Source organism: Neomonachus schauinslandi, chromosome 7 (genome assembly GCF_002201575.2).
Source record: "Neomonachus schauinslandi chromosome 7, ASM220157v2, whole genome shotgun sequence".
Taxonomy (NCBI): domain Eukaryota; kingdom Metazoa; phylum Chordata; class Mammalia; order Carnivora; family Phocidae; genus Neomonachus; species Neomonachus schauinslandi.
The window spans coordinates 31,729,266-31,742,814 of NC_058409.1; the positions used below are offsets into that span (position 1 = coordinate 31,729,266).

The 13,549-nt window shown below is 36.8% G+C and overlaps 1 protein-coding gene across 1 annotated transcript in view; it reads left to right on the forward strand.

Annotated features, from left to right (window-relative positions):
• The window catches only part of LOC110591231 (protocadherin beta-5-like), a gene marked incomplete at its 3' end in the record, with an annotated part of 15,179 nt that extends 1,632 nt beyond the window's left edge, over positions 1-13,547 (forward strand). Inside the window, exon 2 of the mRNA XM_021702108.1 lies at positions 12,890-13,547. Within this exon, the coding sequence (XP_021557783.1) occupies positions 12,890-13,547 (658 nt within the window). The remainder of the gene's footprint in view (positions 1-12,889) is intronic.
• Positions 13,548-13,549: the final 2 nt, after the last annotated feature.

Sequence of the window (13,549 nt, forward strand, 5' to 3'; positions counted from 1 at the left end):
GGCGCGGGGACCCTGTCGCACAGCTACCAGTACGAGGTGTGTCTGACAGAAGGCCCCGGGTCAAATGAGTTCAAGTTCTTGAAGCCTATTATCCCCAAATTTCTGCCCCATGGCGCTGTCGAAGAAATAGAGGGAAAGGCCACCTTCCGGAATAGCTTTGGATTCAATTAGGGATCTGATCATAATGCCGTGTGTTTTGCCGTTTATCTCTAATTTCCCCAAATACCAAGTTTGAGAACGTCATGGAGAAAAACCCCACCTTCAGGTATGATTTCCCTTATGTAGTAAATTTATCCTTTGAACTTTATCTTGTCCAGTTTTGAAAAACTGAATTCTATGTCATGGCATCTATTTACACAGTGCCACCCCAAATCTAAGCATGCTCTTGATTTTTCTGAGATGTTTGCTCCTGATGGTATTTGTCAGGGTGAGCTATTTTAATGAAATCAAATATTGTTTTTCTCTGTATTCTATTCATTTTTCATCACACTCCAAGTGTTTTTGATGCTAAATAGCAAAAATAAAAATGTTTTTACATAATTTTGTTTTCAAAGGAATACATGCACATGATAACAAATGTAATGTGTGAGAAAACCTGACAAAAAGCAACAATAATCTGGGCACCTGGGTAGCTCCAATGGTTAAGCCTGGGCTCTTGGTTTTGGCTCAGGTCTTGATTTCAGGGTCAGGATCTGCCTGTGTGGGGCTCTGGCTCAACTCAGAGTCAGCCTGAAATTCTCTCTCTCTCTCTTCCTCTGCCCCTTCCCACCCCCCTGCACTCTCTCTCAAATAAGTAAAATTTTTTTTTTAAAAAAAGCAACAATCATCTACTCTTCTTTCCTAGCTCTGATCTACACTGGCAAACATTTTGTTAAACAAACATTTTTAATTGAACTATACATACAGAAAAGGGAACAAATCCTGACATCGGCTCAATGTGTTTTAAGAAAGTGAACATACTTGGTACCAGTATCTTGATGAAGAAATGAAACATTGCTAGCATTTCAGGTGCCACACAAATTACCCCTTAAAGTCACTACCAGCCCAAGTATAACAAATATCCTGACTGCCAATACTATGTTTTAGTTTTTGCCTGTTTTGAATTTATATCAATGGAATAGTAGAGTATGAACTATTTTGTGTCTGGCTTCTTTCACTGAACATTATGTTTCTGAAATTTGTCCATGATATTGCTTTTAATTTTAGTTTTTATTACCATTGCTGTATAGTATTCCATTGTGTGAAGCTTTCCCAATTTATTGCCCATCCTATTTGGGTTGGTGCAAGGTTTGACTATTTGAATAATACTGCTTTGAACATTCTCATACATGTCCTTTGGCAAACATTTATATGCCTTTCTGTTGGTGTATACCTAGGAGTGAAATTGCTGCTAAGATCAAGTGTAGTAGATACTTCCAAATAGTTTTCCAAACTGGTTGTACCAATTTACACTGCTGTCAGTACAGTCTGGATGTTCCTCCACATTTTTGCCAAAACTTGGTATTTGTTTTTCATTTTATCCCATTGGAAAGTACTTTTAAACCTTTTATTTCTAGTTCTTTTTATATTCATTTCTTTATTACTAAAGAATGTGTTTGTAACTTTTTCGTAAACTTAAAACAATTTCCTCAATTTCCTGCTGTTGTTTAGTACCTAGCACACTTAAAACTTCTCTCATTCATCCTTCACATATGGCTGTGTCACTGTTTTCCAGTACTTCCCTGCACAAACTGAAATCTTTTATTTATTATTCCACTAGCAACATTTATTGTTCCACTAACAACAGTTCCTTTGCATTTACTTGTATGACAGAATAGAATACAGTTCTTATTTTTTTCCTCTTACCTCTTTCTCCCTTACACTTTCAGACCTCTATCAAATTAACTTTTACTTTTGTCAAGGTTGATGACATTTTTTACTCTACAACCATAGCTAAGAATTCCCCCTTTTGTCTGTAGATCTGTTTTCTGAAAATCAATATTAAAAATTCACCATTAATGACACATAAATTATGAATGCCCTGCAGCCAAAGATCACCAGGAACACACTGCATCAGAACAAAGTTGGGTTTATTGACTTGTTGTAATGAGGGAGACTGCACATCCTGGGAAAGCATGGGTTACCTTAGTAATAGCGCCTTAAAAAGGAGCTATAGGTTTTGGGCTTGTGTTCAGTGATTTTGCATAGAGTTCAAGGAAGTAGCCCTGGATTAGATGCTTTCAGTGAATGGCAGTAATTCTATTATAGGGCTCTTACTGAATTTTATTTAGGAGATGAGAAGAACAAAGTGAGGTTAAAGCTGTAACTGGTTTTTTATTTTTTATTATTATTTTTTTGTTTTGTCTTAAAGATTTTATTTATTTATTTGACAGAGACACAGAGAGAGAGGGAACACAAGCAAGGGGAGTGGATGAGGGCAGGGAGCCCAATGCAGGGCTCAATCCCAGGACCCTGGGACCATGACCTGAGCCTAAGGCAGATGCTTAATGACAGCCACCCAGGCGCCCCTGTAACTGGGCTCTGTAACTGGTTTTTTAAAAACCTGCATTCACTCATAATAAGCTAGGACAGAGGACTTGGTCATTTTTTTGGGGGGGGGGGCGGTTTACCATGTTCTTGTTTTTGTCTCTGCTCAAGCATGATCATGATGTCATCTTATTGTGGTTTTTTCCATCTTATCACAATGATCTTTAATGATGTTCTGTGAAGTTGTTTATATTCAACAGGAGAAGATCATGGCCCATTTGTGAGTGCTAGGCCAGTTCCTATTTATAAGAGGCTGATTTTCTCTTTCTCAAAATATTCATTGCACTATAAAATCCCTAGAAGAAAGCACAGGAGAAAAGCTTCATGACATTGAATTTGGCAATGACTTCTTGGGCATGACACCAAAAGCAATGAAGGCAAAAATAGACAAATGACACTACATCAAACTTAAAAATTTTTATGCATCAAAGAACACAGTCAACAGTGAAAAGGCAATCTATTGAATGGGAGAAAATATCTGCAAATCTTTTATCTGATAAGGGGTTAATGTCCGTAGTATTTAAGAACTCCTACAACCCAACAGAAACCACAAAATATCAAGTAACCTCATTAAAAAATGAACAAAGTAATTGAATGGACATTTCTCCGAAGATGATGTGCAGATGACCAACAAAAATATGAAAAAATGCTCAACATCACTAATCATCAGAGAAATGGAGATCCAAACCACAATGAGGTATTACCTCACACACACATGGGGATGACTGCTATCAAAAACCAGAAAATAGCAAGTGTTTGTAAGGATGTAGAGAAACTGGTACCTTTGTGCATGTTGGTGAGATTGTAAAATCATGCAACTGCTATAAAAACAGTATGGAGGCTCCTCAAAAAATTTAAAAGAGAACTTCTATATGATCCAGCAGTCTCATTCCTGGGTGTATATCCAAAGGAATTGAAAGCAAGGTCTCAAAGAGATATTTGTGCACCCATATTCATAGCAGCAGTATTCACAACTGGCAAGAGATGGAAGCAACCCGAATACCCACATATGGATGAATGAATAAACAAAATGTGGTGTGTGTGTAAAGAATGGGAATATTATTCAGCCTTAAAAAAAGAAGGCAAGCCTATCACATGCTACAGCATGGATGAACTTTGAGGGCATTATTCTAAGTAAAATAAGATAGTCACAAAAAGGCAAATACTGTATGATTCCACTTAAATCATGTATCTAAAGTTGTTAAATTCATACAAACAGAAAGTAGAATGGTGATTACCAGGGATGGGGGGAGGAGGAGAGGGGAGTTTTGTTTAATGGGTATAGAGTTTCAGATTTGCAAAATGAAAATGTTCTGAAGATCGGTTTCACAACAATGTGAATATACTTAACATTGCTGAACTGTACACCGAAAAATTGTTATGATGGTAAATTTTGTTATATTTTTAACTACAATAAAATATGTTGTTCATTGCAGAGCCATATTACTTAGTGGTAAGGACTGTGTTTTCTGCTCCTTTGATCTATTCTTGTGTTCCCTGTGCCATTGAAAATAGAGTGTTCCTAGAATCAAGATCAAATAGATTCACCATTTTAGACTCCATCAGTTGGCTTTACCATATCTTCAAATATCTTTAAATCAATAATTCAGGTTCCCATATTTCTTGCCCGAAGCCCTCTATCTTTCTGCTTCTTTCTGGACTAAATGATCTCTAAATGTGAACAAAACTATCATCTTGTCTTCATACCTCTCCTAGTTAAGTCCATTGATAGATTACTTATCTCCTTTTTAAAAAAATTCCCTCTCTTTGCTACAGTATATCCTCAAGTGGATTCCTGAGAGGGTATACGAAAAATGAACTCTTGTCTCTGCATGTCTGAAAATGCATTTAGTTTTCTTACACTTCATTGATATGTTATATATTATATATGTTATTTAATGTCATATATTTTAACACTTCATGCTTTTTCATATCTGGGATTATTTCATCTCTACTATTATTTCCTTAATAACAGTATTCCTAATTTTATCTTGTTTTTTTCTCTGAGACTTGTGTTTGTCAGATATTGAACACTCTCAGTTATTCCTCTATGTTTCTTATATTTCTCTTGCATTTTACATCTTTGGTTTTTCTTCTCCATCCTTTTTTAAAGTAAGTCCCTCACTTTATTTTGAGTATTTCTATTTCTTCCCTTAGGAGAAGTGTTGATATTTGTTGCTACAGGAAGCAGAGAGATCCTGGCAACTTCACAACAGAGGAGCAACATGCTGAAAACATAGGGGAAAAGCCTCATGACATCATATTTGTTAATCCACATCAAAAGACATCATAGTCAAATTTCTGAAAACTAAAGGCAAGGAAAAAATCTTGAAAGCAGTGAAAATGACACATTATTCATAGAGCAATAACAATTTGAATGACAGTAGACTTCTCATCAAAAACCATAGAGGTTAGAAGAAGGACACATAGTTTTCAAGTGCTGAGAGAAAAGAAATGTTAACCCAGAATCCTATATCCAGTGAAAATATCCTTCAGGAAGAGAATTTGTTGCCAGTACACCTACTCTAAAAGAATGGCTGATGAAAGTTCTCCAAACGGAAAGGAATCAATTAAAAAGAAAGGAATCTTGGGACCCTGAGCATGCGACTCTTGATCTCAGGGTTGTAAGTTCGAGCTCCATGTTGGACGTGGAGGCTACCTAAAAAAAAAAAAAAAAAAAAAAAGGAATCTTGGGACATCAGTAAAGAAGAAAAACACAGTAAACAAAAATATGGGTAAATGTTATAGACTTTCCTTCTCTTGAGTTTCATAAATTATGTTTGATGGTTGAATTCCAAATTATATCTGATTATGTCTGATATAATTCTAAGTATATAGAGAGGAAATTTTTAAGACAATTATAAATGGGGATGTAAAGGGATATAAAGGGAGGTAAGTTTTCCACCCTGCTCTTGAACTGGTAAAATGACAATACCAGTAAACTGTAATAAGTTATGTATGGAGCAACCATTATAAAAGCTATACAATGTGATACACTAAAAAACACTACAGATAAATCAAATTGGAATTCTAAAAAATGTTCTAATAACCCACAGGAAGGCAGGAAAAAGAAAACAGAGAAACAAAAAAACCCTCCAGGGAACAAATAGAAAACAAAAAAATGTTAGGCTTATGCTCTAATATCAGTTATTACATTACATGTAAATGGTCTAAACACACCAATTAAAGCAAAGAGATTGATAGAATGGGTTAAAAAATGTCCAACTGTATGCTGTCTACAAGACACTTCACTTCAAATATAATGATATAGGCAGATTGAATTAAAAAGATGGGAAATATATTATGCAAATGTTAATAAAAATACATCAGGAGCGACCATACTAATTTCAGATAAAGTAGACATCAGAGGGAAGAAAATGACCAGAAAGTGCGGAAGAAAGTGACAGATTCTTCAGGACATTATATAACAACAAAAGAAGACAAAGCATTCCTATGTATTCTATACATATTTAGTATGTATACACCAAGTAACAAAGTTGCAAATTATGTAAAGCAAAAACTGACAGAAGTGAAAGGAAAAATAGGTCTACAATCAAAGTTGGATACTTCAACACCCTCTCTTAACAAGTGATAGAACAACTAGACAGAAAATCAGCAAGAACTCAGAACTAAACAACACCATCAACCAACAGAATCTAATCCATATTTATGAAATTCCTAGCCAAAAACAGTAGAATAAGCATTTTTTCCAAATGCTTTCAGAAAATATACAAGATAAACTACATAAACAAGGCCATAACACAAACTTCAACCAATTTAAAAGGACTGAAATCATACAATGTGGGTTCTCCAATCACAATGGAATCAAACTAAAAAATCAATAACATAAAAACAACACTTCAAACACTTGAAAACTAAACAACACACTTCTCATTAATCCCTGGATCAAAGACAAAATCTCAAGGGATATAAAAAAATATATCAAGCTGAATTGAAAATGAAAAGACAACAAATTAAAATTTGTGAGACACAGCTAACGCAGTGCAGAGAGGGATATCTATAACATTACAAGCATACATTAAAAAAGAGGAAAAGTCTCAAATCAATTTTCTAATCTCCCACCTCAAGAATCTAGGAAAAGAACAGAAAATAAACCCAAAGCAAGCAGGAGAAGCAGGAGGAAGGAAATAATAAAAATAATAGAAGAAACCAATGAAATCCAAAATAAAAATAATAGAGAAAATCAGTGAAGTAAAAAGCTGGTTCTTTGTTGTTTTCTTTTAGCGGGGGAGGGGCAGAGGGAGAGAGAATCTTTTTTTTTTTTTTAAAGCCAAGAACTTCTTTTATTTTAAAATAAACATTGAAGATACCCCCCCCCTTCCCCACCACCCTACAAAAAACTTTTGAATGTGAAATGTTCAACAGCCTATCCATTTTAGTAGGTTACAAAACCAGCAAAAACTCCAGCTGTCCAATAATGAATGTTTGAGAATAGTTTTGTGTCTTGTTTTTTGTTTTTCTTTAGTAGCTGAGCACCTAGTGGAAAAATTCCTTAGCTAAAGGCTAATAAAACAAAATTCAGTTTCCACACAGAAAATACCATTCACTTAGTATTAGTAGCCTTTGCTGAATAGATGGGATTCATTCTCCATGAAGTCAAAGTGGGATATGACAAGCAGCATTAAGTTCATAGGCACACAGAACAAGTGCTCAAGCTGCTAGCACAAATTCCAACAGTACATAAATTACTAAACTGTCATCTCCATCAAATTTGTGACTCTCCCTATGCATCTAAGGGAAGGAATCACCACTTTGAATATAAACGCCTCCATGAGAAAAAGATAATTCAGTTAGGGTTAGACAAAAGATAAACGCAACTACTACAGAAATAACTGCTGGAGATAACCATAAAATTTGAAACACTAACAATGCATGGGGTGAACCACATAAGCTGCTAGCTGTTGAACACCAGTGTTTCAAGATACAACTTTTATAAACATGTTTTATTTGTTTTGCTTATACCATCAGAACTGAAACTACTGTCTGTGAGAGAGAGAGAATCTTAAGCAGGCTGCATGCCCAGTGCAGAGCCATGGGGCTCCATGATCTCACACCCCTGAGATCATGAGCTGAGATGAAATCAAGAGTTGGAAGCTTAACTGCCTGAGCCACCCAGGAGCCCCTCAAATCCTTTATATTTTCAAACTTTTCTGCATCATTTCTCCCATCCATTCAGAGGGTTCTTTAAGTGATTGCTTATATATTTCCATCTTTGCCCTGAAGTATTGTTTTTCCTTGGATATAGCTAAATTAAATAAGATTTTTTAAAGAGATTCATAACAAAATTAAAGAAGATTTGGAAGCCTAACCTTGAAGGTTAATCTTTGTCTTTCATTTTTAGTAAACTTGAAGAATTTTTATTTTTTTTTAATTTTTTTGTTTTTTAAAATTTTATTTAAATTCAATTAATTAACATATAGTGTATTATTAGTTTCAGAGGTAGAGTTCAGTGACTCATCAGTTGCATATAACACCCAGTGCTCATTACATCATGTGCCCTCCTTAATGCCCATCACCCAGTTACCCCATCCCCCCACCCTCCTCCCTAACTGCAACCCTCGGTTTGTTTCCTATACTTAAGTCTTGTATGGTTTATCTCCCTCTCTGATTTCATCTTATATTATTTTTCCCTCCCTTCCCTTATGATCCTCTGTTTTATTTCTTAAATTCCACATATGATTGAAATCCTATGAAAATTTACTTTCTCTGATTTGACTTATTTCACTTAGCATAATACCCTCTAGTTCCATTCATGTCATTGCAAATGGTAAGATTTCCATTTTTTGATGGCTGAGTAATATTCCATTGTATATATATCCTACATCTTCTTTATCCATTCATCTATCTGTTGGACATCTGGGCTCTTTCCATAGTTTGGCTATTGTGGACATTGCTGCTATAAACATTGGAGTGCAGTTGCCCCTTCTGATCACTATGTTTGTATCCTTTGGATAAATATCTAGTAGTGCAATTGCTGGGTTGCAGGGTAGCTCTGTTTTCAACTTTTTGAGGAACCTCCATACCATTTTCCAGAGTGGCTGTACCAGCTTTCATTCCCACCAACAGTGTAAGAGTGTTCCCCTTTCTTCACATCCTCACCAACATCTGTTGTTTCCTGACTTGTTAATTTTAGCCATTCTGACTGATCTGATGTATCTCATTGTGGTTTTGATCTGTATTTCCCTGATGCTGAGGGATGTTGAGCATTTTTTCACATGTCTGGTGGACATTTGTATGTCTTCTTTAAAGAAATGTCTGTTCATGTCTTCTGCCCATTTCTTGACTGGATTATTTATTTTTGGTGTGTGGAGTTTGATAAATTCCTTATAGATCTTGGATACTAACCCTTTATCTGAAAAGATTTTGCAAATATCCTCTCCCATTCTGTCGGTTGTCTTTTGGTTTTGTTGACTGTTTCTTTTGTTGTGCAAAAGCTTTTTTTTTTTTTTTAAGATTTTATTTATTTATTTGACAGAGAGAGACACAGCGAGAGAGGGAACACAAGCGGGGCGGGGGGGGGGAGTGGGAGAGGGAGAAGCAGGCCTCCCGCCGAGCAGGGAGCCTGATGCGGGGCTCAATCCCAGGACCTCGGGATCATGACCCGAGCCAAAGGCGAACGCTTAATGACTGAGCCACCCAGGCGCCCCTGTGCAAAAGCTTTTTATCTTGAAGTCCCAATAGTTCATTTTTTGCTCTTGTGTCCCTTACCTTAGGAGACATGTCTAGCAAGAAGTTGTTGCAGCCAAGGCCAAAGAGGTTCTCCTCTAGGATTTTGATGGATTCTCACATTTAGAACTTGAAGAATTTTTAAAATTTATAATGGAATGAAAGGAAAACAAACATTTGTAGCATAAAAATGGAAACCAGCTTGATCAGCTATGCAATAATTATAAGCTTACTAAATAAAATTAAGTTTAATATACTTCACAATAGTTCATCAAAGTATTATTTCAGCTCACTGGTAATAATCAGTAAAATTAATCTTAATGATCTGTCACTTCACATAAGCGTACATGAGCATAATGACATAGGGCTTGGTGGTTTTTTACATTGTTTACCTTTCCATGTTGTGTCCAGAGGAGACCAAGTTTTTGCCACCTAATTATTAAAATTAAGCTGGAAAATATGATTAAGAAGATTCCCAATGAATGATGGAAATATTCTGTATCTTGAAAGAGGTGTGGGTTACATGGATGGATCCATTTATATAGTTAAGACTGATGCATTTCAATTTGTGTAAACATTACCTTAAGAAAAGACCTGTACAAAAACATTGAGTGGGAAGTGGAGGGGAAGTTATAGATGAAATGAGACAAGATGTTGTGAAGCTGGATGACGTGTAAATGGAAGTTATGCTGTTTGCTTCGTATGTGTTGAACTTTTTCCACAAATGTTAGTGAGTTATTACTTGTGAGACAAGTTTATAAATTCAATTCAGTTCTACTCTAGCAAAGGAAAGCGAAAGAGAATAAAACAGAGAAGCACTCTCCTGAAAGAATCTAAAATAATCAATTTCCATAAAAAGGCAGTGTCTTCACATACCAACTGATAGCCTTGGATGATACATTAAGATACTATCTTCTTCCTCTCTGTCATAACAAGCAACATTCTCAAAGACATTTCAGTGTCTCAATTGAGTATCACAGATACTGTACTGCTAGTAAAATTTGCTTTAAAGTGAAAAATAATTCAGTAAGCTATATGTGAAGATGTCTCGTGGCACTGCAGGCAAAGAGAGAGCTCAAAGGACCACACAAATGGCAAGGATGCCATCAAGCTGGAATCAGAATGCCCATCGAAGGAAGGATTGAGTTGGAAATAACTTTGTTTCAAAGAAGAAACTAAACCCATCTAATATGTTTATGATTGTTGGTTTTACTTCATCAGTTTATCTTGTTATTCATACTCTCAAGGAAGTCTATTCTCAGTAACATTTATCAAGTGAACCATGGAGGCTGGTCACAGTGATTTTATTTTTTATCCTTCTGGGTAGGTAGAGATGTTTTTTAACTACAAAATTATTTCATCTGTTCAGAGTTTAGACTTTATTTAGCTTTACTTATTTTACCTAGAGTTGAAACATCTTGAAAAATATCCTCATTTTTATCTTCCATCACTTTGGCTCTTACCTGAAGTGAACTTCGGTTGAACTCAATTGATTTCACCTCTCAAGAAATACGAAATCAATCTGAGATGAGATTATGTTTGGCACATTTTGTGTTCTTGTATGTGCACTGACCCATTTCATATATTTTGAGGATATTTAAGGACATATTTTCCTATTTATCTGAGCAGAAAATGGTGAGATAGAAATGGATATAGCCATGATGAACCATCATTGAATTCTATGGAATCCACTCAAATGTAATTCACTATCTTACTTGGTGTCTATTTATAATAGCAACTAGCGTCATCCTTGTTGTGAGAGGATGATAGAGGTGATTCTTGAATGTTTGTATTCTGCATTGCATTATGTCCTTACAACATGGTAATATATTTGGGCCTTCATTAATTAATTAATATAGGAGGGAAATTTGATTTAAAAGTTATAATAAAATGAACAAAACTAATAAAATCATGACCAACTCAACCCATACAAAATGAAGTAAAATCCTAAAATGCCTACTTATGACAGACTGATTGTTGCTTGTTCCTCTTTTAAAGATTTATTTATTTATTTGAGAGAAAGAGTGCAGCAGGGAGGGGCAGTGGGAGAGGGAAAGAGTCTTAAGCTGACTCGCAGGGAGCTCAGGAGCTCAGAGCCATCTGGGGGCTCTATTTCACAACTCTGAAATCATGACATGAGCTGAAACCAAGAGTCTGACGCTTAGCTGACTGCACCACTAAGGTGCCCCACTAGTTACCCTTTTAAATAATTTAATTAATCAGATACTTCTATCATAAGTATGTGTTGGCCTCAATTTTCCTCCTAATAGCTTAATTGTTCTCCTTACTGTGCAGGTGTAACCACAAAATAAGTTAAGTCTTGTTTTTCATGCCATTTTATGAGCCATATAACTTAGAGAAATAATTGTTTATTTTATAATTGGTGTTGCTAACCAACTTTTACATTTTGTATACTTTATTGACTTGTTTGTTGGGATGATTAAATAGTGTACTTTTTGGATTCACAAATCACACTACTCATCAGAGATAAATTTCACTGCCAAAGAACAAAAATTGATTATAGGAAGTTTACATTACCTGAGGGTGTGATTCCTAAACATTAGTATGCACGAGAATCACTTAAAGAGAGGGACTGAAGTGCAGATTTTCAGCCCTTAGCACCACCAGAGAATTTCATTCAAGGTCTGGAGGGAAACCCAGGAGTCAACCTTGAAAAAAACAACTCAGACTCCCAAGAAATTATTTATGCATATGGTTCACACACTACAATTTGAAAAACACTAACTCCACCTGAAAGTCTTTATAAGGCTCAGATTTTGGAAATGGTATTGCCTGTATGCACCTCCTGAAGTTATTAATTTGAACGCGTGGTGGCAGTGCAGGCTAAGAGAGTGAATAAGAGCTCTGCAGATTCGGTGGACTCCATTTTATTCAGAAGCCCCCCAAAATACAGAACACACTTACAGCTGGAGCTAAGATAGTAGTATTCAGGAAGGCACTCGTCACCAGACAAGTTATAAGACGAATTCGAAATTCAACAGTAAAGACATTTCGGAGGGTCGGTGGTGGACGTGATGATGGGGACTGGAAAAAGATTTTTTCCTCTGGGATCAGACATAATGGAGATGGCGAGAACAAAAGTACATCGCAAGAAAAGGCAAGTGGCAATTCTCATTATATGGGTGCTTTTGTGGGAAGCCGGTTCAGAATCGATTCAATATTCTGTACTGGAGGAGTCAGAAACTGGCACGTTTGTGGCCAATTTGACAAAGGACCTGGGACTCAGGAGAGGAGAACTGGCTGCGCGTGGTGCCCAGGTTGTTTTCAAGGGGAACAGACAGTATTTGCAGCTTGACCCAAAGACCTATGATTTACTGCTAAATGAGAAACTGGACCGGGAAGAGCTGTGCGGCTCCACTGAGCCATGCGTGCTACCTTTTCAAGTGTTACTGGAAAATCCCTTGCAGTTTTTTCAGGCTGCTTTACGAGTCAGAGATATAAATGACCACGCCCCAGAGTTCCCAGCCAGAGAAATGCTACTAAAAATATCAGAAATTACTACACCAGGAAAGCTATTTCCTTTGAAAATGGCACAGGATTTAGACGCTGGTAACAACAGTCTTCAGAGCTATATAATCAGCTCCAATCCTCATTTTCACGTTCTCACTCGCAATCGCAGCGATGGCAGGAAGTTCCCGGAGCTGGTGCTGGACAAAGCCTTGGACCGCGAGGAGCAGCGCGAGCTAAGGCTTACCCTCACAGCGCTGGATGGTGGGTCTCCGCCCAGGTCTGGGACCACGGAGATTCAGATCCTGGTCTTGGACATCAATGACAATGCTCCCGAATTTGCTCAGGAACTCTATGAGGCACAAATCCCTGAAAACAATTCCCTGGGCTCCCTGATTATCACCGTCTCAGCGACAGATTTAGATGCAGGATCCTTTGGGGAGGTATCTTATGCCCTATTTCAGGGAGATGACATTAATCAACCCTTCGAAATAAACGCAATTACAGGAGAAATTCGACTAAGAAAGACTTTGGATTTTGAGGAATTTCAATCATACCACGTGGATATTGAGGCTACAGATGGCGGGGGACTATCAGGAAAATGCTCTTTAGTCATCAAGGTTCTGGACGTAAATGACAACGCTCCTCAACTGACCATGTCCTCCCTCGTCAGTCCCATCCCCGAAAACCTGCCAGAGGTCATAGTAGCAGTTTTCAGTGTGTCAGATGCAGATTCTGGACAAAATCAACAGGTTATTTGTTCTATAGATGACAATCTCCCCTTTCTTCTAAGACCATCAGTCGAGAATTTCTACACCTTGGTAACTGAAGGAGCGCTGGACAGAGAGAGCCAGGCCGAGTACAACAT